Here is a 22,328-nt window from a genome sequence, read left to right on the forward strand (position 1 = left end):
GTTAAGTAGGGAGTGTGCATATCTGGGCATGTGCCTGATGCAGGGTGTGGGGGGCACATCCGAATACAATCTAACAGCCCTGGGTCCCCAGTAGGTAGGAAGCCTGCGGGATGACCGAGGGTTGGAGGGAAGAGCTGGGCTGCTAGCCCTGGGGGGCAGGACGGGCTGGGAGGACTGGGACTAAAGGGCCAGGGAGAAGCAAGGATTTGGATGCAGGTGCGCAGACTCAGGTGGAGTGGCCAGGTGGGCATGGGGCCAGGGCGTGTTCTGGGCTGAAAAGCAGAGGCCAGCTGGGACATCTGTTCCCTTGGCAGAGACTGCTGGCAGTTGCCTGCATGCCTGCGCTGTGCTGAGCAGAGCTGACGTCAGCCTCTGCCCTCCAGGGCTCACGGTGTGCTCGGTACCAACAGGAAGATGACTTTGGATGCTCGCAGGGGCACAGGGGCCATGCGTACACAGAGGAGGCCTGCTGAGCCCAAGGGTGCAGATGGGAGGATTGCCAAAAAGGTGATGTGGATACCAATATCTGAACAATACACAGGCAGGGTAAGAACGGGACAAACAAAACCCCAAATAGAGAAGAGGTTATTCCAGGAAGGGAAAATAAGGTGGGTGCTCTCCCTGAGTGCCAATCTCCTTTGGCAAAAGATCAGGCATGAATAACCCTAATGTGCATCAAATGATGAACAGATAAGCAAAATGTGGTATACGGACTATTTTTCACCCATAAAAAAGAAGGACGTTCTAATACATGCTTCCACGTGGATGAACCTGGAAAACAATGCAGGTTTTGTGTCTGAAATAAGCCAGATACAAAAGTACAAATAATACATGATTCCACTTAAGGAAAATATAGAGAATAAGCAAATTCATGGAGAAAGAAAGTAGATTAGTGGTTATGAGGAGCTGAGGGGCTGGGGCACATGGGCTAGGGGAGTTATTGCTTGATAAGTACAGAATTTCTTTTGGGGGCAATGAAAAGTACCACTGAGCCGCATCAGCTCCCCTGAGTTGGTTTTTTTTTGTTTGTTTTGCTTGTTGTTTTTTTTGGTTGTTTATTTTCCCATGTGGGAAGCAAGTGCTCAACCGCTTGAGCCATATCCTCTCCCTGAAAAGTTTTAGTAGTGGATGGTGGTGATGGTAGTACATCATTGTGAATGGAATTACTACCACTGAATTACACACTTAGTAATGGTTAAAATGGGAATTTCATGTTATATAGCCAATACCACAGTAAAGTTTAAGCACACACACACATGAGCACATGAGCACAGCAGGCTGACAATCCTGCGTGGATTCTCCACGGGCTCTGTGCTGTGTATTCAGGGTCCCCAGAGCACCCTGGGAGCCTGCTGATAGCTCTGACTGGGTCGTAGCGTTGGTGTCGGGCCTTCTACCTTCCGTGGGCAGGTTCTAAAGACCATCCAGGGTGAAGGCCTGCGAGTGAAGAGTGCGGTGTAGTGTGGTGAGCAGAACACAGCTTCTGGCGGCAACAACGGGAGTTTGAATCCCGGCTCCACCACCTCCTCCCCTGGTTACCTCATCTATGAGATAATGCCTGACGATAGGGCTGTTTGGGGACATACACAATCTAATGCATGTAAAGAGCTCAGCACCGTGCCTGCCACGCTGCTGCACATGAGAGAGGTGATTGCTTTTGCTGCTTCACATCCTGTACCCTCTTCTGTTAGCTGGAGGGGGTCTAGGTATGTGCCAAGTGCTCTGGGTGGTGCTTTCTGTAGATCATCTAGTTTCATCGTCCTAGTGTCCGCGGCGCTGAGGCTGTGATTACCCCCATTTTACAAATGAAGCTTCTATAGGTTAGGAAGTTGCTGTTATTGCCCAGAGGCCTGGGGCTGAGGAGTAACAAGCAGTAGTGAGTCTGACTTCAGGGTTTCTGCAGGTTTCAAGGTGTGTTTTGCTGACTAGGGTGCTTCTTACTCCTTAATATCTTGGGCAACATAATGGGTTGGGGTCAAGGGAAGAGCAGGCAAGGAGTCTTGATGGAAACCTTATTCATAAGTTCACGGCCTGGCTTGGAACATGATTAAGTTCTCAGAGTCCACGGACGCAAGAGTCCAATTCCTGTCTGTCTGTCTTAGCTGGCTGTCTCTCTATCCATCATCTTTCTATCTATCAATCTATCATCTCTCTCTCATCTATTTATTATCTATCTGTATGTATCTATCATCTATCATGTATTATCTCTATCTCTCATCTATCTATCTATCTATCTATCTATCTATCTATCTATCTATCTATCTATCTATCTATCTATCTATCTATCATCTCTAGTGGAAAAGCTCCAGATAAACCAAAAAGTGCTTAGGAAACAAAAATAAATGACATTAAACAAGTCGATCAGTTCCATAGCTTTCTCAGCATGAATCTCTGAGCATAAACTTTCTTCTTGGGGATGGGGTACCCTCTGAACCTGAGGTTTTGCCTGGGAAAATGTAGGGAAACAGTGTTTTATAAATTAGCCCTAAGGGAGAGCAGTAAACCCATGATCCATTTACATGCAACATGAGCATCAGGCCAGGTTAACAAGCCTTTCCTGGACAACTTGCCAACAGACAGCTCTTCCCTAGTAATATCTAAAAAAAGGGGAGTGGGTAGAGAAATGTATTTGAACAGTAGACATTCCTTTTGCTGAAAAGCCGCTAGCCCACCTGAACTTGCCATAGAGCAATGTCCCCCCAATCCATCTACAAGAGGACCCTGTCTGAATCATTTGCTGTTGTACCCAGAGGAGTGTTGTTCAGCAAACGTTTATTGAGTCCCAACCACGGGCCAGATATTGTCTTAGGCACTGGGGAGGCATCAGTGATAACTAGAGCCCCTGCTTGCCTTCTAGTGGAGCTGAGTGTCAGCAGCCAGCTGGCTGGGGAGTATGCCAGGAGGCAATGAGAGCTCCGAAGGAAAATAGAACCAGAGGAGAGGATGGAGCATGTGGGGGTGGGGGGAGGAGGGACTATTTTAGACAGAAGGTCAGGGCGACCTCTTCAGCCTCAATGCACCTCCTGACCCCCGGATCCCATGTCCATCTCCACTTGGATTTCTAAAGAGCATCTCTGACTGTCTGCCCATTCCTGATTATTACTCCCAAACCTATTGTTTCTGTAGCTTCCTCCTTCTTTATAGATGGCAACTCCATTTTCCCAGCTACTCAGGTCAAACCTTGGAGACATCCTTCCTATGTTCATAATTCTTGCTAAATCCATCAATAGACCCTCTAAGCTCTACCTTCAAAATATCTAGATCCCCATGACCTCTTCCACCATTTCCCCTACCACCATGGCCCAATTCCCCAACATCTCCCAGCTGGGCTTTTGCCGTAGCCTCTTGCCTGGTCTCCCTGCTTCTGCCCTTGTTCCTTCCAAAGCCAACTCTTAGCCCAGCAGCCTTAAGTCAAGTCATGTCACTCCTTTCTCAAACCCTCCAAAGACTCCTATTACTCTCAGGTTAAATGCCTTAAGGGCCCACAAGCCTGGGTACAATTCCTTTTCTCCTTTCTGCACTTATTTCTTTTATCTTTCCTTCTTGCTCACACTCCTCCATCCCCTCTGACCTCCTTGCTGTTCCTTAAACATGCTAAGCACACCCTTGCTTTCGGGTCACTGCCTGGAACATTCTCCCCTCAGGTATCATTTTGGCTTGTGCTCTCATTTCCTGAAGTCCCCTGTTCAAACCTCATCTTCCTGGAGAAATCTCTGCTGATGACCTTTTATAAAATAGCACCCTTTCCTCCTGCTCCCACATCAGTCTTCTCCATCTTCTTGATCTTCCTCTATCACATATTTCACCATCTGCCATACTGTTGATTTATGGTGCCTATTTGATTTCTTTTCTTTTCCCTGTGGAGGTATTAAGATAGTCTATTCACAAACCATTTTTCAAATAAAGAAACTGAGGATCTGGGAGGTTGGGAAAGTTGCCTAAGAAAGTGACAGGGCAGGGATTACTGCACTTGTCTGACATCAAAACCCAAGGTCTTTCCTGCTACAATTCTATTGCCTTCCAGTAACAAGCTTAGTAAAGAGCAAGCTGGAGAGCTTTCTTTGAGGAGGCACCAAAGTCAAGGGATGCTCAGAGGCAGTGATTGTCATGAGGCATTCAAAGGCCAGTAAGGAGTCAACCAAAGTGGAAGCTTGTGCTGGAGAAGGGTGGAAAAAATATATGCTGGCAAGGGACCAGATTGCATTAGGGTCTCAGAACACATGGAAAAAAGGAGTGTGGATTTCATGGGATGCTTACCACAGATTTCTGAGTAGAAAGCAATATAAAGAGTTTTAAAGAAAGGTTAATATGGTGGTTTTAAATAGGTCCATCAGTTCTTTAACACTTCTCCTTTCAAAAGGTGGAGACTAACTTCCTTACCCATTAAGGTGGGATGGACTTGGCGACTTCTAAGAAACAGAATACGGCGAAGGCAATGGTGTGTGCTTTCTGAGAGGAGGTGGTACAGACAGCACTACTTCCACCTTACCCTCTTGGGTCTCTCAGTCTGCATAGACCAACCACCATGTCGTGAGGACACTCAAGCAGTTCCAGGGAGAGGAACCGAGGCCTCTTCACCACAACCAGCGCGAACTTGCAGGTCACATGAGTGATCTATGGCTTCTCTAGACACATTCAGGTGATAGTAGACCCAGGCAACACCTTGACTGCAACCTCCTTAGAGTCCCCAAGCCAGAACCACCCACTCGGCTGCTCCACAAGTCATAACTGAGTCTTCAAGACCTTGTATTAGGCAATGGGTTCTTAGACTTTATGCCAAAAGTAAGAACAATAAAAGGAAAAATATATTGGGCTTCTCAAAATAAAAAATTTTTGTGCATCCAAGGATGTTACCAAGAAAATGAAAGGACTATCTCCAAAACAGGAGAAAATACTTGGAAACCATATATCTGATAAGGATTTATATTCAGAATATATAAAAAAGTTTTATAACTCAATAACAAAGACAAACAACCTAATTAAAAATGAGCAAAGGACCTGAATAGACATTTCTCCGAAGAAGATATGCAAATGGACAATAAATACATGAAAAGATGTTCAACATCATTAGCCACTAGGGGAATGCAAATCAAAACTACAACGTGATACCACTTTATACCCCCAAGAATGGTTAATATTGTAAAAATGGAAAATAACAAGTGGTGTAGATGCTGAGAAATAGGAGCCCTCGTACATTGTTGGGAATGTAAAATGGTACAGCCACTATGTAAAACAGTTCGGTAGTTCCTCAAAAAAGGTAAACATAAAACCACCATATGACCTGGTAGTCCCACTTCTAGTTATATGCCCCCCAAAACTGACAGCAGGGTGCAAACAGATATGTGTGTGCCAGTACACATAGCAGCATTATTCATAATAGCCAAAAGGTAGAAGCAACCCAAGTGTTCATCAACAGATGACTGGATGAACAAAAAGTGGCATATACACACAATGGAATATTATTCAAATGTAAAAAGGAAATTCTGATACATACGACCACATGGATAAACCCTAAAGATATCATGTTGAGTAAAATGAGCCAGAAATAAAAGGACAGATATTGTATGATTTCACTTATTTGAAATAACTAGAATATGCAAATTCATAGAGACAAAAAGTAGATTACAGGTAACCAGGACGAGGGGAAGGGAGAATGGGGAGTCAGTGCTTAATGGGTATAGAGTCTCTGTTTGGGATGATGGAAAAGTTTTGGTAATGGGTGGTGGTGATGGTAACACAAATGTTGTGAAGATAATTAATGCTATTGAATTGTATGCTTGAAGGTAGTTAAAACGGGAAATGTTATGTGGTATATATATTACCGCAATTAAAAAAATAAGTCACAACCAAGAAAAACTTGGGTTATAGAAACAACTTATTGGTGTTTTAAGTCAATATGTTTTGTCATAATTTTCAAAAGGGGCAATAGATAACTAATACAATTTGTCTTCCTTTTGGAAAAAAAAATGCTCTAGGTAGGAGGAGCATCTCAATCAATCTTTGGTGACTGTGGAGATGTCTCCCTGGGATCTCCTGCTGCAGGGAATATAGCTGATAGATGCCCCACCTGCAGAGCTCTGATCCCAGCACTCCTCATTCCACAGGATGCTCTCAGGCCCATTCTGGAAAGACACCAGATTCTTTGATGGGTTTGGTCAAAAATTTCCTTAGAGCCAGATTGTAGTCAGAGGCTCTGCCTCTCCAGTGTTCTTTTCTTCCCTTTCCTTCCTAGGGGTCGCAGACAGCTTCAGGGCACATCAGTATGAGCTTCGGTATTTCCTTAACTGCATTCGGCCTAACATTGACATCCAGGTTGGGTTTCTTTCCTGGCAGGATGAACACAAATGGTTCCTGCTGACCTGGGCCTGGCCTTGGATCCAGCATTTGAGTTGACAGAATCCAGCCAGACCTTGACGGTGTGGCTTGCCAGTTCCGACTCCTGACACCTCTCTTCTCACCACTATTCCTTTTCTCATCTCTCCCAGTCTACTGCAGCAGTGTCTAAATTGATATCTCTGTGTCCAGGCTCAGTTCCCCAAATGCATCCTCAAAATTCCCACCATGGCAGCCTTTCAAATCCAAACTCCTCAGCACAGTCCTGCCCACCACTTCACCTAAACTGCCACCATGTTTCTTATACCCACAACACCAAGCACAGTCACATCAACCCACTAAGGGTTTTCTGCTCACACATTTGTAGTTTCCAACCCCTCTGTCTAGAAGGTTCCCTGACAGTCCACCATGGAGGCTCCTACATACCCGTTGAGACCCAGTTCCTCTATCTTCCCCTTCTCTGCCCCTTGCCTTGCCTGTGACGGGTAGACATTCCTGCCCACTGTCCTCAAAGCACTTGTGTGTCTCCCATTCTAATGTGTGTCAACTGCTGCAGACTAAATCAAGTCCTGGTTCTTTGGGTGTGAACTCATTTGTAAATAGGACCTTTGAAGACGTTAGTTAAGGTGTGCCCAAAATGAATGAGGGAAAGCCTTGATCCAACATGGCCGAAGGCCTTTTAAGCAAAGAATATTGAATATGGAAAGAGAAAGTCATGGGGGGAAGGCTGGAAGCAGAAAGTCAACGGAATCTGGAGGAGAACCACCATGTGCATTGCGTAATTGTATAATTCACATACAATAAGGTGAATACATTTAATTTTTGTTTGTGATTGAATTACATACCCCAGAAAAACATGTTCTTAATCTTAGTCCATTTCTGTGGGTGTGAACCCATTGTAAATAGAACCTTTGAAAGATGCTAGTTTAAGTAATGTGTGGCCAACTGGATCAGTTTGAGCTTTAATGTGGATTACTGGAGTCCTTTATAAGCAAAATGAAATTCAGACTTGAGAGAGAAAGCCATGGGAAGGAGACAGAAGTCAACGGAAACTGAAGGAGAAAGGAGAAGACAACGCCAAGTGCTTTGCTATGTGACAGAAAAGTCAAGGACTAAGGATCACCAGCAGCCAGCCCCGGAGTGACAGTCTTTTGGGAGAAAGGATTGCACTGTCTTGCTGATGCCTTGATTTTGGACTTCTAGTCTCAAAACCATAAGCCAATAAATTCCTGTCGTTTAAGCCAACACATTGCATGGTGTTTGTTTTAGCAGCCTGGAAATCAAGGCATTGACCTCATGTGCTATCAGTTTACTCTTGATGTGCTGTCTTGACTGTTTGGATGTCTGCCCTCCTGCTGGCTTTGACCTCTCTCTACTGACCATCCCTGTCCACCCAGGCTTCTTATACACTGGGGGCTCCCCATCTCACTCCTAGATTTGTTTCCTTTTCATCTTGGTCCACCAGTCCTTCCCAATCAGCAGTAGCTTTTAGCTCCATCCAGGGCTGCCCACACACTGGCTGCTCATGACCTTGCTCAGCTAAATCAGAAGTAGCACAGATTTTTTGGATTAATGGTTAAGGTCATATCTCTTACTTCATTCTCAAACACCTTGGTTACTGTGCATTTATCTAAGCTTAATAATATTGAAAATACTTCCACATCCCTGTTTTTTGGTTTGATTTTTACTCTTGCCCACCATGATGTTCACAGACAAATATTTCCCCCTTTTGAGAGCTAAGGAAATAATCCACTTTTCATTACATCACAGAGACTTTATTCCAGGTCACGCCCTCTGTTTATCACCCTTGATTTCAAAATAACTACTTAAATCTTCAATAGCTGTGATCTTCAGTAATGATCATTCTAAACATTTAGAAAAGGAACTGGCCACGTGGGGTAAAATTTGGTCCTGTTTTGACTAATTAGTAACAGCTCTCATTGTATCATTGCTCTTAGATTGGAACCACATTTTTCTTGGGGTTTGCATGTGGACCCAGTATTTTGGATCTGTTTGCTTTCAAAGCCCTCTAATTTCCAGCAGCTACTTTAGTCCCTAGCTCCACCACAGTGAAATTGTGTAGCAACTGTATAACAATTAACATTTGAAAAATGTGACACATCCTCCTCTTGTCTACTTTTTATGAAAAGCAAAAGTGAGGGGCAGTATTTTCCCTCCAGCAAGCAGGGAATTAATGATGTTCACTGTACTTGAGAAGAGCAAATGCTGTGAAAAATAGGCCACATTCTTGGAAGGAGGATGAGAGGGCATGTGTGGATGAGAAACCATGACTCCTCAAAGGACATAGTCTCTGGAAGCCTCAGAAATCATCCTCATTTCTTTCAACACCCAATCTAAGTCCCATGTCATTTACATATCTTTGCTATTTCATCCCTTTATACCTCTCCATGTTTTCTTATCTGCATCATTTTTTATTTCCATGAACCCTTCCGAATTTGTGTGGCTGCATAAGCCCACCCTGGGCTTCCAGACAGAGGTGATGATGCTGAAAATCACCCAGGGCTGGGGTAAGATGGAGGTGGGGTGGGGGCAGGGAAGGCGGTGGCCATGTGTGAAAAGCAACACCCATGAAAATCATCTGCGCTTATAGTGGACCATAGATAAATTCTGCTGGAGTGAACTGGGACACACTTACTTCGGGGGCCGCGGCGGGTTGTCAAGCTCAGGAGGCGAGTGTCTGGCTCGTCCCGCACAGGCTCTAGGGGCTCTTCGGGTGCTTGCTGAGTGCTGGGATGGGACTGCTCCGACACCATTTCCCTGGGGCTGGAGGTCGGCGGCTGTGGGCAGAGTTAGAGGTGCAGTGACTCCCACGCTTCGGTTCCCTGCACTCCCATCTCGGGACAGGGTGGGTCAGCTAGCGAGGGGTCACTGCTTGCACTGGCAAACCGTGGTCCCTGTCACCAGGCTTGCTGTGGACACCCCCAGGGAAGTGATGCCAACCCCAGGTTTCTCTAGGACATATCTTGTGAAATTGTAAGGCATCGCAAAGCAAAATGAATATTTTCAGATTTTCGCTTTTCCTAGGTAAAATGTGCAGAGCTCTGCAGAAGTTTGGGGAAAGTCAATTAATTCCTTCTTAACTCCAAAAAAGTATATGGAGTCCACCCCTGGGGTCCTCCCAAGAATAACCTCTGGGTTTTCTTCCCCAAGCTCCCAGAGAAAGATCTATCTGTCCTGGAGCCAGGCAGCTAAACAAAGTTGGCAGTGGAGGCTGCGGTGCAGTGAAGGCTGCCTTCGGGGCTTGCTTCTAAATTCAGATTTACTGTGGGACTTTTGGCAAATTACTTTACTTCTTTGTTGAAGGTAAAAGGAGGAGAAAAACAGCCCATTTCCTGACATGTTACTATGCATCAGGCATTGTGCAAAGCATAGAGATTTTGATTCAAATGGGCTGAGGATAGACCTGGGGCACCTGTATTTAAAATTTAAAAAATGCCACAGGTAATTTGGAATTGTAACCAGGGTCTAGATTCTTACAAAGTCTCAAATGACTCAACTCCATTGTCTGGGACCATCAGGGCTTTTGTGAGGGTAAATTAATAAGGTGGGACCTCTGAAGGGCCTTGCTGGGCACACAAATGTTCCAGTGCTCAGTAACTGGGAGCTGCTATTCCCTTCTCCATCCCTGCCCTTTTTCTCCAGTTCGGCCCAAACTCCACACTGACCTGGCCCTGCTCACCCACTGCTCACCCTGCCTGTGACCCTTCAGCGGTGGCCTAGCTGGCGTTTCTTTGGGGGAAGAGCAAGTCTTAAGCCCTTGACCTTTTCCATCCGCTCTGGTGCATTTGCAGCATCTGTGAGCCTCGCAGTCCCGGCTGCAGAGCTGCTGGCTGACACGGCGGGAAGGGGTTAAAGTTCCAGGCGCTGTGGCTGGCTGGGGGTGGGGGGGGACTCCCAGTCTCCAGAGTTGAGAACTTAGAGACCAGGCCACGTGGCTGGACAGCACCTCCCCGCCCCCTGGGCCCTGCTCCGGGCACCCACGGCTTCACCCAGGCTGCAGGGGAGGCAGAAGGCGGCTCCTCTGCCCAGCGTCCTCCAGCAGGCATGCGGTGGGTGAGCGGGGGAGCTGAGGTAGGCCAGGTGGGGCTGAAAGGCGCTTTCTTGCCAGCCTTCGGCTCTCCATCCCCTGCCACTTCCTGCAGCCACCCGGCTCCAGGCAGCCCCATCACGTGTCTGCTGGCTCAAAATGGCGCTCCCTCCCCTCCCTTCTCCTCCCCTACCCTGCTGGCATCTCGATTGTTCCAAGCAAATGGCCCCTCCACGAGGCCTCTCCCGCCTCCCTTCTCAGAGCACGACCACCCAAGCCCAAGGGGGGTCTCCTGCGTCCTGAAGAGGTTTACCTTGCCTGGGGACGCTCGCAGCCGGGCACAACTGCGGCTGCAGGGGCGGGAGCTGCCAGCAGGCAGGAGACGGGAAGGACCACGGGCTGGGAAGGGGAGAAGGAGCTCCCTGGGATTTGCAATCCTGCGCTGCCATCTACCGTCCATCTCAGTTTATGGCCGACAGTGACAACACCAAGACCAGCCCCGGCCGTCATTTCTAGACCCCTCTCTCGGAAGACTGGAGAGTCCTCAGAGGGAAAAGGCCGCAAGTGCTGACCACAGCCTGAGGGTGAGAATCACTTGCCAGCCCCAAACCGTCCTCCCTCCTCTCTGTTGCCGGGTCCCACGAGCAGGCAGAAGTTAGCACCCCGGGAGGGACGTGTCCCACGGTGGCTTCCACCCTCCCCTGTGGTCCTGGGCGGTTGTTAGTTTGTGGCCAGACACACGTTTCTCATCACTCCCTACCTGTTCCATTCTTTTTTGTCTTTGCACCTTCGAGTGTTTCTTCTGTCTTCCCACGTGGAGCTCCTCCTCATTTTCAATGAACTCCTTTGTTAAAAGGTAAATGGGAGAGTTGATGCTGATGTGTGTTTGTGTGTAAGCTGGGAAAGACTCTTAAGAGAGAAAGAAGGTTTTTAGACACTAAAATGAAAATCACCGTCTTGCCCCAGTGCCTCCATCCACTAAAGCTGAGTGTGAATTAAGGGACAGCGTCCTTTAACGCAATCTAAGCGGCCACCGTCATCTACTCTTCTCAAAATAGACATGGTCTTGAAAAGTTGTATCCAAATTGAAATATCGTAAATGAGATGATGTTAGGGCTTCCATTGTTCCAGGTCCTCATATGTTCATAAAGCGTTTATTGAGCACCTACTGTATTCTGAGCCCTGGTGCCACAGAGGTGAAGGCAACGTGCTTCCTGCCCTCAAAAGTCATGACGGGGCCGGGACTGATGATCTGAGAAAAGCTCCGATGGAAGGAGCGAAGCACAGAAGACGGCCCCAGAGGCAAACCCGGGGTTTCAAGTCTCTGCTCCCCAGCCTTGCTCTCAGGTAGGGAATAGTGAAGATACATGATTGAATCACCTCACAGTTTTGATTTAAAGCGAACTTAGCACATCTTTTTGTAAAGGTCAAAACGCTTTTCCAGGGCAAATTTGGTTTTCTTTTTTCCATGCTATGCTTTCCCAAATTTTAGTCATAAAAAAGATGAAAACTCCAAAGTTTTAAAGCTTCCTAGTCAAGAGCTGTTCAAACTGGGGCCCAAGCACCTCTGGGTGTACAAAAAGTTGCACAGGAAACCCAGACTATCTGGTGCATAAATGTGGGGAACTTTTTTTGTTTTTATATTGAAACCCGCTTAAGACCCAAAGTAGAAGGTGTGTGGAATCTAATACTATGATAACAGATTTCAAAGAAGCGTCGTGCATTTAGCAAGGCAAGGCTGGCACACGTATCACTTCCACTGGCCGTGTGGGTTTGAGAAGACAGGCGCCTCAGTTACAGAGGAGCAAGCTGAGGGCACAACCAGGGGATGGACTTGGTTTGGGAGTTTCCTTGGTCTGTGTGACCTGGTTTCTCACCCATCCTCTGAGCAGAAGCTCCATCCTCAGTTGGCTTCTTTTTCCAGGGCCCCAGTAGGTAATTACAAGTCTTAGCTCAAGAATTCAACACATTAGATCATTATTATTATTTTTACATTAAATTATAAAATGCTGATATTGAGGCTCAGCATGGTTCTTAATTCAATTCTAAGTTCTTATGGTCTAGAATGGACTTGTGAAGACACAAGGCCATCTTTTGCTTTCCAATAAATGTTTTGATCCTTGATCAATGGAAACTGTCCAGTAGGACTTCAGGAAATATATGCAGACTGTAAACCCTCTGAGGACAGAAGGTTTTGTCTGTCTCGATCACTGCTGTAGCTCCAAGGGTTAGAAAAATGCCTGGCACAATAAATACACAGAGAGATAGTTCATGGACGAATAAGGAAACACAAATTTATGTAGTTTTTCAGTATTTGAGATCTTGCTTAAAGTGAACCTTCATGGTTTTATCTAGGTAATGAACTTTCCTGGCTTTCTGACACACTCTGTTGAGAATAGCATGCCATCTCCATTTCTGCCTCCATGATCTCAAGGTCATGGTTTTGAGCCCATGAGGTAGGATCACGGGGAGTACACTTACCTCTCTTGGGTGCTATACTGCCTGGGAGTTATAGACTGCCTCCCTTTTCTGTTCTAGATAGTGCTTTAATGATTTTTTTTTTTTTTTTTTGGGCACAATAAGTCTGAACTTGTAGGACTATACGAAACAGATAATGGCCATAGAGATTTTTTAGCCACTCTAGTCTACAATGGTTACCTTCATGCTGCACATTGATTTCTGAAAAAAAGCTGCACTCAGAATTCATGAAATGATGACAAAGCAGCTTCAGAGCATCTAGGTAGAAGGTCAGACCCTGGAATGCCGGAATGCTGGAATGCCTGTAGAGTTGTGTTTTCCATACTATGTGCCCCTCTTCTCCATCACGTGCCTGATATGGCAACCTCTGCATGCAGTAGGCATGCAATAAATGCTTGTTGCTGGCCTGACTTCCTCCCTCACTTACACGTATGGCATGAGTGGGCACACAAAGGCACATCCCAACTGGGCATCTGAGCAACCACTTACCTCTGTAATGATTTTCACTTTTTCTTCCCTGGGATTCATTTTGGCTGTGATGGATCCCTAACAGGCAAAGAACAATGAAGAAGTCAGATATCTATCTTGAAATCAATGAAACATCCTTTTCCTTTGCAGTGATCAGTGTGAAGCTGATCTGGTTGGCTAGGGAAGTGTTTGAGTGGAGCTGACTTTGCATGCACAAGAGACATTCTCACTGACCCCTAGGTCTGTGTAAACGACTTTACGCTAACTTTACTGTTCAGCTGGTTGGGGCATGGAAAGAGTTCTGCCCTCGCAGTCAGATGACCTTGGTTGGGGTCTCAGTTCCTAAAGGATATTTCAGTTTCTCCTACCCCCCTACCCTTCTCATTCCTCCCCACTGTCTAATGGCCTGGTTTTCCATTCGACTGAACAAACAGATGAAACCAAGAGCATCCACATCTCCCACCTTCCATCCATGCACTCCACTGCAACCTATCACCCCTCTGTCTATGGACCCCATTACCTTTCCTCCACAATATTGCCCCTGACAATGCCCCCCTTTCATGTGGGTCATCATTTCTTCCCTTTCTGTTGTCTCTTTTCCATTAGTTTAGAAAGTGCTGTAATTTGACCCTTTCTTAGAGAGACTCCTCTTTACTCCTCTTTCCAGCTATTGCCTAATTTTCCTAACCTTTGCAGAAAAATTCCTCAAAACCTTCCCTCTTTTCCCACTCTGCCTCTTGGGCCCACCACTCCCTGAAACTTCTCTTGTCAGGGTCTCCAGTGACCCACAGTCCTCAGTCCTCATCATATTTGACTCATGGGTGGCATTTAGCATAACTGATCATTCTCTTCTTGAAATGCTCTCCTTACTTGGCTTCCAGGACATGTTCTCTCCTGGGTTTCTTCCTCTCCACTGGCTGCTCCATCTTAGACCCCTTTTCTAGTCTCTCCTCACAGGTGGGTCCATCACATGTGGGAGCCCAGGGCACAACCTTGCCTCTGCTTATTCCTGCACGACCTTATCCCTTCTCTTGCCTTTATATACCACCATCCCCTGATACTTCCCATGGTGGCTTGGCGTTATGTACCCCAGAAAAACATGCCCTTCAAATGAATCCATTCCTGTGGGTGTGAATCCATTGAAAATAGACCTTCTGGGGAGGTAACTTCAGTTAAGGTGTGGCCAACTGAATCACGATGGGTCTTAATCCTATTACTGGAGGCCTTATAAGCCACAGAGGAACCATGGGGAGCAGCTGGAAACTGGAAGCCATAGGAGAAAAGGAAAGATGTTGTTGTGCACTGGCATGTGATGGAAAAGCTAAGGAACCCCAAGGATTGTTGGCAGCTAGCCCTGGAATGCCACAGCCTTCAGGGAGAAAGATTGGCTTGACTGACGCCTCAATTTTGATGTCTCCTAGACTCTAAACTGTGAGTCAATACACTCCATCATCTAAGCCATCCCAGTGTATGGCGTTTGTGTCAGCAGCTAGGAAATGAAAACACTTCCCAAGTTCACTTCCTAGGCCCGGTGTCTCCCAGGAACTCCAGACTTACAACTGCCCGGTGGGCATCTTCATTTGGCTTGACATGCCCCAGTTGGAACTTCTTGCCTTTACTATGGAACCTGCTTCTTCTGTACCCTGGCTTGTTGCAATAAACGAAACTCCATTCTGCTCAGTCAGAAACCTTGGAGTTACTCTTGACTTCTCTTTGACTCTCTGTGACATCCCCCATCCAGTCATTCAGAAATCCCACCAACTTTACCTCCAAATTATAATTGGAATCCAACCTTTTCTCAGCGCCTCCACGATCAGCACACTTATCAAGCACTGTCGTCTCTCATGTGGATTACTGCAAGGACCTCTTAACTTCTCCAATTCTCACCTTCCTCATTTATAGTTTATTCTCTACGTAGAAGCCAGAGTGAATATTTTTAAAATTAAAGATTGGGTCACTCCTCTGCTCAAAATCTTTCAATGGGGAAGCAGCTGTGGCTCAATCAGTTGGGCTCCCGTCTACCATACGGGAGGCCCTGGGTTAGCGTCCTGGGACCTCCTTGTGAAGGCAGGCTCGCCCACATGCCATGGAGCGCTGCCTTGCCCTCAAGCTCCACGGAGAGTCAACTCAGCAAGGTGATACAACAAAAAAGGGAGACAAGCGAACAAACAAACAACAAACATACAGGAGAGTGTGCAGCGAATGGACACAGAGCAGACAGCACGCAAAAAGCCACAAGTGGAGGATAAAAAAAAAAATCTTTCAATGACTTCCCTTTCTCACACAGTAAGAAATCCAAAATCCTTTCAATAGCCTTAAAGGGCCTGCATGATCTCTTTTGATCTCTTTTGAACCTCTTGCCTCAGGACCCTTGTACTTGCCATTTCTTCTGCCTAGACCTCTCTTTCCCAGTTGGCTTGGTCATATGGATCCTTCAAGCCTTTGCTCAATTTATCAGAGAGATCTCCCTGACTACTAAAGATATAGCAATAACGTCTACCCCTGGCACTCCCTAACGCCTTACAATTACTTTTTTCCCCATAGCACTTATCACCACTAAACAGATTTATTTGTTCGTTGTCTACTGATCACATTAGAATATAAGCCATAAGAGGGCAGGACATAATTTTGTTCATTGTTGACTCCAGACCCTAGAACTATAGCTCACAGGAGGCACTCAAAATCTGTTTGTTGAATGAATGTATAGAGCATCATTTATTGGCTGAGTATCCACAGCCACATTCTGGAACTCTTCAAAGGCTTGTTTTGTTCTCTGGGTTGCTGTGAAGGTTAAATGAGAGAACATGCAGGGAAACACCAGGCTGGCAAATTGTGGGCCTTTCTTCATACCCATGGGATCTGAATCCTCACTTGGTCTTTTTTTAACCAGCTCAATCCTGAAGGGCTCAAGATTTCACTGACCTTTCTGGGGAATTCGCATGTCGAAGGGAAATAAATTATCTAAAATTCTGCTGTCATCCCTGAGACCTCCTCACACAATATGACAAGTAGAGAAAGAGAAGTGATAAAAGCAGCTAAGAAAATAAAGGGGCAAGGTGGTAATTTAGAGAGAACTAGGGGATGAACATTGAAAATTAAATGTCAAGGGACACAAAAGTCCTCTGATAAAAACACAACTTGGGTAATTATGAATAGGAAAAAAAAACCTATGAAATATTTTCAGTAAGAGAAGGGTTTTCTTTATAAATCAAAAAATATATATATTATATGTGAAAGAAAGAGAAGTAGAAAATGAAAAATGTAATGGGTTGAATTTTTTCTCATTCTTTCCTAATCATCACCTTTGAATGAATTTCTAAGGAAATCACATGGCACCCAAATTTATTTCTCTAATGAACCCTGTGGCTAAGAAAAGACAAATCAATATTGCCAACTTTACTATGTAGCTGTTCACTGGGCCCCTAGTATATTTCTGTTGCTAACATCAAAATAAGAACCCTGCTGCACTGCTGACTTATTTCACGCTGTCTTTAAATGTATGTTATCTCTAGTCCTCACAGTAACATTAGGTTAGTAGTATGCATCCCAATTTACACACAAGTAAACTGAGGCTCTGACTGGTATAGGGGTTTGCCCAGGCTTATAGTTATTGAATATCACATGTAGAATTTGATCCCAGGACTCTGATTCCAAAGCCCTCCTCCATTCTACTTGACCCCTCCCTCTCTGGCTATTTATTGTTGCTCTTGCAATGATATCTGCAATGATGCACACTATTCTGGAAATGTGGTAAAGTGGTTTCTATTGTACCAGTGACAAAGGACTCTGGCCACTTTAGGTCAATGAGTTATTCTGCTCGGTGCACAAAGCCAAGGCACTGACATCGTCATCTGAACAGAGGAACTACCCTGAGGGTCATCAGTGGATCAGGGTGACGTCCAGGGGACCCTGTGACAAATTCTACAGGGTGCAGCAGAGGTGCAAGCAAGACGTATGAGGGGCACCACAGTGTGCAGGGGAGCTCAGCCTCAATTGCTCAAAAAATAACATATGTGAGCCATTTTCCAGAAGAGTTAAAGTGCGGGTTTATAGAAAGAGTGAGGCCTTTGTAAAAACTGATTTGAACCTGGGTTCAGCTCTCAGCTTGGGTTTCCAGTGTGTGACCCTGGAGCAATGCCTTTGCCTCTCTAAAACACATTTCTTCATCTGAGAGACTATCGTAATCATTCCTACCTAAGAGGGGATTAAATGATAGAAGCCATGCAGTAAAATGCCTAGGATGAACCAGGTTTCCACTTTTGGTAGCTTTATCGTTAAGAAAAGGTAATGGTAGATAGGGGGCGGAGGGAGACCCAAAAAGGAGTAGGGAGGGAAAAAAAGAATTTGGGGCCCAGAAGAGTCGTAACAGACGCTGGGTGATGCTCAACCCCCCCATTGCCAATTTGTGTCCCCCCTTCAACTCCCCTGGCTCCAGTATGCAATATATGGCCCAGCCGGGCCCATTTATGCTTCCATTTATGAGGCTTCTGGGGCCTTCGCTGCCCCTGCACCCATGGATATCCCCTCTCTGTCTCTATCTGCCCCATCCAGTTAGATCCCAGGTCCTAGGGTCCTGGGGAGATGGCAACACACACTTTTTGAATTTGTTTTCTATTTGTACACATTACCCCAGGCACAGCTTCTCTTATACAGTGTTAGTGACAAATAGCTTTATAGAACCATTAAGCAGCTTGATACATTGTATACATTGTTGCTGAAGAGTAGATATGAATGCCATATTTGAGCTATGCTATATGATGTATACCCAATGCATCTGTGTGAAGCTTGCAGTAGTTACCCTGCTGTATTATAAGTGATTTAGCTCTTTTATCAGTCTCTTTCACCACTTAGCTCATTGTGCTATTATTCGTGTATAGGCCTATCTTTCCAGCAAACTCTGAGATTGAGACCAGGTCTAATTCATTTTTGCACACTCTGAACTTAAGCACATTGCCTAGGCCATCGTTGATACTCAGTAAATGTTTGAAAGAGTGACTCTTTAAATGCACTCCAGGAGATACATCTAGAGAGATAATTCATTCCGGTGCAGAAAAGGTTATATGAAAATCTAATAACATGCATAAATTTTCCATTAGACTTTATTAGCTTTTCTCAGCACCTCTTTGCCACAGAAGGAAATAGTTTAAATTAGAGCCAGTGGATTTTCTCCAGGTCTTTTGGAAAGAGCAGCGATCCTCAACCGTGCGGTTCACTGCCTGTTCTGTCTAGGGTCGAGAAAAATGAAGCTTGCGGTAACTAGCACTTATCCCCACACACTAGCTGGAAATAAAAGGCCCAGAACTGCAACAGGCAGCAAATGTTTCTGGGAGACTGGCTTGCAACAGGACAGCTCCAACTCCTGGGAAGGCAGACAGCCTGGGAGGATTTACCCCCCGCGGCTGTGATGAGCTGGACTCATATTTCTTGCAAACCAGACACCAGGCTGCAACTCAAATCAAAGCGGCCCAAGTAGTGCTCTAAGTCCCCATTGTGAAAAGATAGCAAGGAGAGCCCCCAGTTCACAAATCAGTAAATCCTCTCCCAGGGTAGGGAGGAGAGCTGGACTCCAGGCTGGTTACTGAAAACAGGAATGACGACGCTGCTACAGCCCCGTCCCGTTAAGGACTGATTTACCTTAAGGAACTTTACGGAAGGCCCTTTGCAGATTCTGCTTTCTTGGAGGCAAGGAAAAGTGGAGAATGATGAGAATCTTCCGGAAGGATCCGAGGGGGAGAGCTTGAGTGTCCTCCCCGGAAAGCTGCGGCCAAGTCTGAGAACAAAAACACGGGCTTAGCAACCCGTTCCTAAGGAAGGTCACTCGCAGTGGCTTTTGTTTTTTTCCTTTTAAAGTGACAGGTTCCTTCTAGTCGTGGAATAAAATAGACTTGGGAGCAGAGGAGTACCGTTAACTGGAGAAGGAAAAGAGAAAACAATTTGGGGAGAAGGGCTGGGATTAGGTCAGGCCTGGGGCCCATCTGTGGGGTCCTGGGAATTTCTGGGAAAGGTCAGGGGATGCTCAGGGGTGGGTGGGGGGTCACTCAGAATCATAAAAGGGCGGTGTTGCCTGGGCAGTGTGCAGGTGCTTTAGGACATCTGTGTCTATTGCACTGGAGTTTTTTGTGGTTAAACGCGGAAGACCGAACGTGTGCCTGAACCCCTGCATACTCTCCGAATCCCACTGAAATTACTGAAAAAAAAAATTAAATGTTATGGCTCAAAAAAGCAAAGGAAATGGGAGAAGAGGGAAAGCAGATGGAAGAGGAATGGAATGAGCAGACCGAATGGAAGCCGCTCTTTAAGTACTAGTCTGTGTGTCTGTGTGTGTGCATGCGTGGGTGTATAGGAGTCAAGTAGGTGCAAGAACAAAGAAATGAGCTGATGCACTCTGCAGAATTCCTGAGAGGTGCAGGATTTGCAGCACCAGGTACCACAGAAGGGCTCCCTTCCCCGTCCACCATTCTGTCTCCACCAACACCAAATTGGAGAGAATAGAAAACTCTTTTCTGGAGAAACCAAATGGCCACAAAGAACAGACACCAGATACTGAAATTTCAGGATCCCCTAATGAGAAAACTAGCCCACGACCCTTATAGCAGTGTCTTACAGAGAAAATTCAGAGTGGGAAATCCCACCATCTGCAGTTATAGGAAAAGAATACCAAGAATACCAAGGTAGAATTTATCAAAGAAATAACACAAGAAAAACTCTCGGAAGTGAAAGAGTAAGTCTTCAGATTGAAGGTACTTATCTACAAGCTAGTGCAGATTCAACAAAACAAGAAAATTTGTCTCTGCCAGCTTGTGCTCTCCGTGTGATGGGAAAAATATTCTTCAGAGAATTTATGACCATTAGCTAGTACCATTTGGTTTAATTGCTTTATTTATGCTACCTATATCATTTAGGAACTCACCTCCCAAGTGATAAATTTTAAAAAGTGGTTTTAGGTTAGTGTATCTCTGTGGTGTGTCTGGTAGGGGCAAATGCAAAACTTTTCTGGAGAGAGACAACTTCAAATAGACAGTTCAGGATATCCAAAGCTAAGCCCTGCTGAAGATGAATTCACAAACCAAAATTAAGACACCACAGGAGTCTGATCAAGAGTCAGGAGACAAAACAAAGGGCATGATTAGATGTCTGAGCACTTAAGATAACACAACAATCGGTAGAGGATATAAAAGAGCAATTGCCAAATGTTGAAGAACATAAAAAGAGGATTTGAAAATATGAAAGGAGTGCAAGATACTGCCAAAAAGAACAGATAAATTTGAAAAAGAACCAGTTAGAACTTTTAAAAAGAATATAGTCACAACATTAAAAAAAAAAAGTAAACGATGTGTTAAACTATATGAGATAGCTGAAAAGAGAATTGATGCAAAAGGAAGATCAAAAAATTAAAATATGTCACAGAGTGGTTAGACATACTGACATAGAAGACATACTGAGGCCATCCAGCATGTCTAGAGCATCCCAGAAGGAGAGGACAGAGAAAGGAGTTGGACCTGAATCTTTTGCTGAAGGACTGTGATCAACATCCTCACCCTTTCTAGGTTTAGTTTTCTTGCCTGAAAGATGAGATTAAAATGGTATTACTATTAGTAGTAACTATTCCAGAGGGTTGTCATGAGGTTTATTAAGTTAATGTTTGTAAAGTTTAGGAAAGTTCTGGCACATAGTACATTCTGTAAGGGTTAAACATGTATGTTTATTTTAAGAGGATAGAAATCATCTACTCAAAGTAACTGTGATAAGATAGGATTTGTTCACCACTCTTGCATTAAAGTAACCTTCTGATTACGACCGCCCTGATTTTATAATAATTAACTAAAGCAATGGACACAACCAATCCAGTGTCCACATAGAAGAGGTGGCATTGGATTGGGAAAAGTGGACATAATGGACAAAGGGTATGGGGAAAGGCAGGAAGAGATGAGAGGTGGAGGCGTCTTAGGGACATGGAGCTGCCCTGGATGGTGCTTCAGAGGTAATCACCGGACATTGTAAATCCTCACAGGGCCTACATGATGGAATAGAGGAGAGTATGGGCCATGATGTGAACCAATGTATATGAGGTGCAGAGGTGCCCAAAGATGTACTTACCAAATCCAATGGATGTGTCATGATGATGGGAACGAGTGTTGTTGGGGGGGGGGGGAGAGGGGGGGTGGGGGGGTGGGGTTGAATGGGACCTCACATATATATTTTTAATGTAATATTATTACAAATTCAATAAAAAATAAAAAAATTAAAAAAAAAAAATTAACTAAAGCAGTTCATAGGAATTATATGTCTTGTTAAGTTCGGAGCATATTGAAAAACATTATTCCAAAGCACCATTAATTCCAAAAGTTATGTAAGCCAAATAAGTGAATCTAGGAGATATATTTTAAAACACAAGGCAAAAATCTAATCCTTTTAGGTTAAATGTTCCTAGTTGGCTAAAGAGTTTTAAATCAAGAATGAATGTTGAATCCCATATCTCAGGGTCCCCACATCACCATATCTACTGAGATAATCAAATACGATTTTTTTGTTCTTTCATCTGTCAATATGGCCAGTTAAATCAACAGACTTCTTAATGTCAAACTCTTTTTGCATTCCTGGGTTCACTCAACTTGGTTAAGATAGTTTTAAAAAATGATTGTTGGATTTAGTTGCTAATATTTAGAATTTTTTGCATCTCTGATCATGACTGGGATCAGTCTATCCTTTTTCCTTTCTTGTGATGTTCTTGTTTTATTTTTAAGATAAAGGATATTCTAATCTCACAAAAAGCAGACTAATCTCTATCTCTCTTATTTCTGCAACAGTTCAAGTAAGGTTAACATCACAGTTCTGTGAACATGTCTTTTTTTGTGTGGGGGTACCGGGGGCCAGGGATTGAACCTGGGACCTCGAATGTGGGAAACTGGCACTCAACCACTGAGCCACATTGGCTTCCCTGAGTTGTTTTTTTTTTTTTTGCTTGTTGTTTTGGTTTTTCAGGAGGCATGAGGAACTGAAC

At 44.9% G+C, this 22,328-nt stretch overlaps 1 protein-coding gene across 5 annotated transcripts in view; it reads right to left on the reverse strand.

Moving 5' to 3' along the window:
* Positions 1-19,666, reverse strand: part of CC2D2A (coiled-coil and C2 domain containing 2A) — a 131,132-nt gene extending 111,466 nt beyond the window's left edge. For 4 of the 5 annotated variants that reach the window (XR_011649604.1, XM_058300761.2, XM_058300755.2 and 1 more), the window contains exons 1-4: positions 18,962-19,666; positions 13,349-13,405; positions 11,142-11,225; positions 8,990-9,131 (exon numbers count right to left, since the gene is read on the reverse strand). Coding sequence is in view for 4 of the 5 variants with exons in the window: in XM_058300761.2 (XP_058156744.1) it covers positions 8,990-9,131; positions 11,142-11,225; positions 13,349-13,387 (265 nt within the window). In the remaining variant the exon portion in view is untranslated. Of the gene's footprint in view, positions 1-8,989; positions 9,132-10,694; positions 10,773-11,141; positions 11,226-13,348; positions 13,406-18,961 lie in introns of those variants that run through there. The other variant, XM_058300769.2, reaches the window with a different exon arrangement.
* Positions 19,667-22,328: the final 2,662 nt, after the last annotated feature.

The sequence above is a fragment of the Dasypus novemcinctus genome, chromosome 1 (genome assembly GCF_030445035.2).
Source record: "Dasypus novemcinctus isolate mDasNov1 chromosome 1, mDasNov1.1.hap2, whole genome shotgun sequence".
NCBI lineage: Eukaryota > Metazoa > Chordata > Mammalia > Cingulata > Dasypodidae > Dasypus > Dasypus novemcinctus.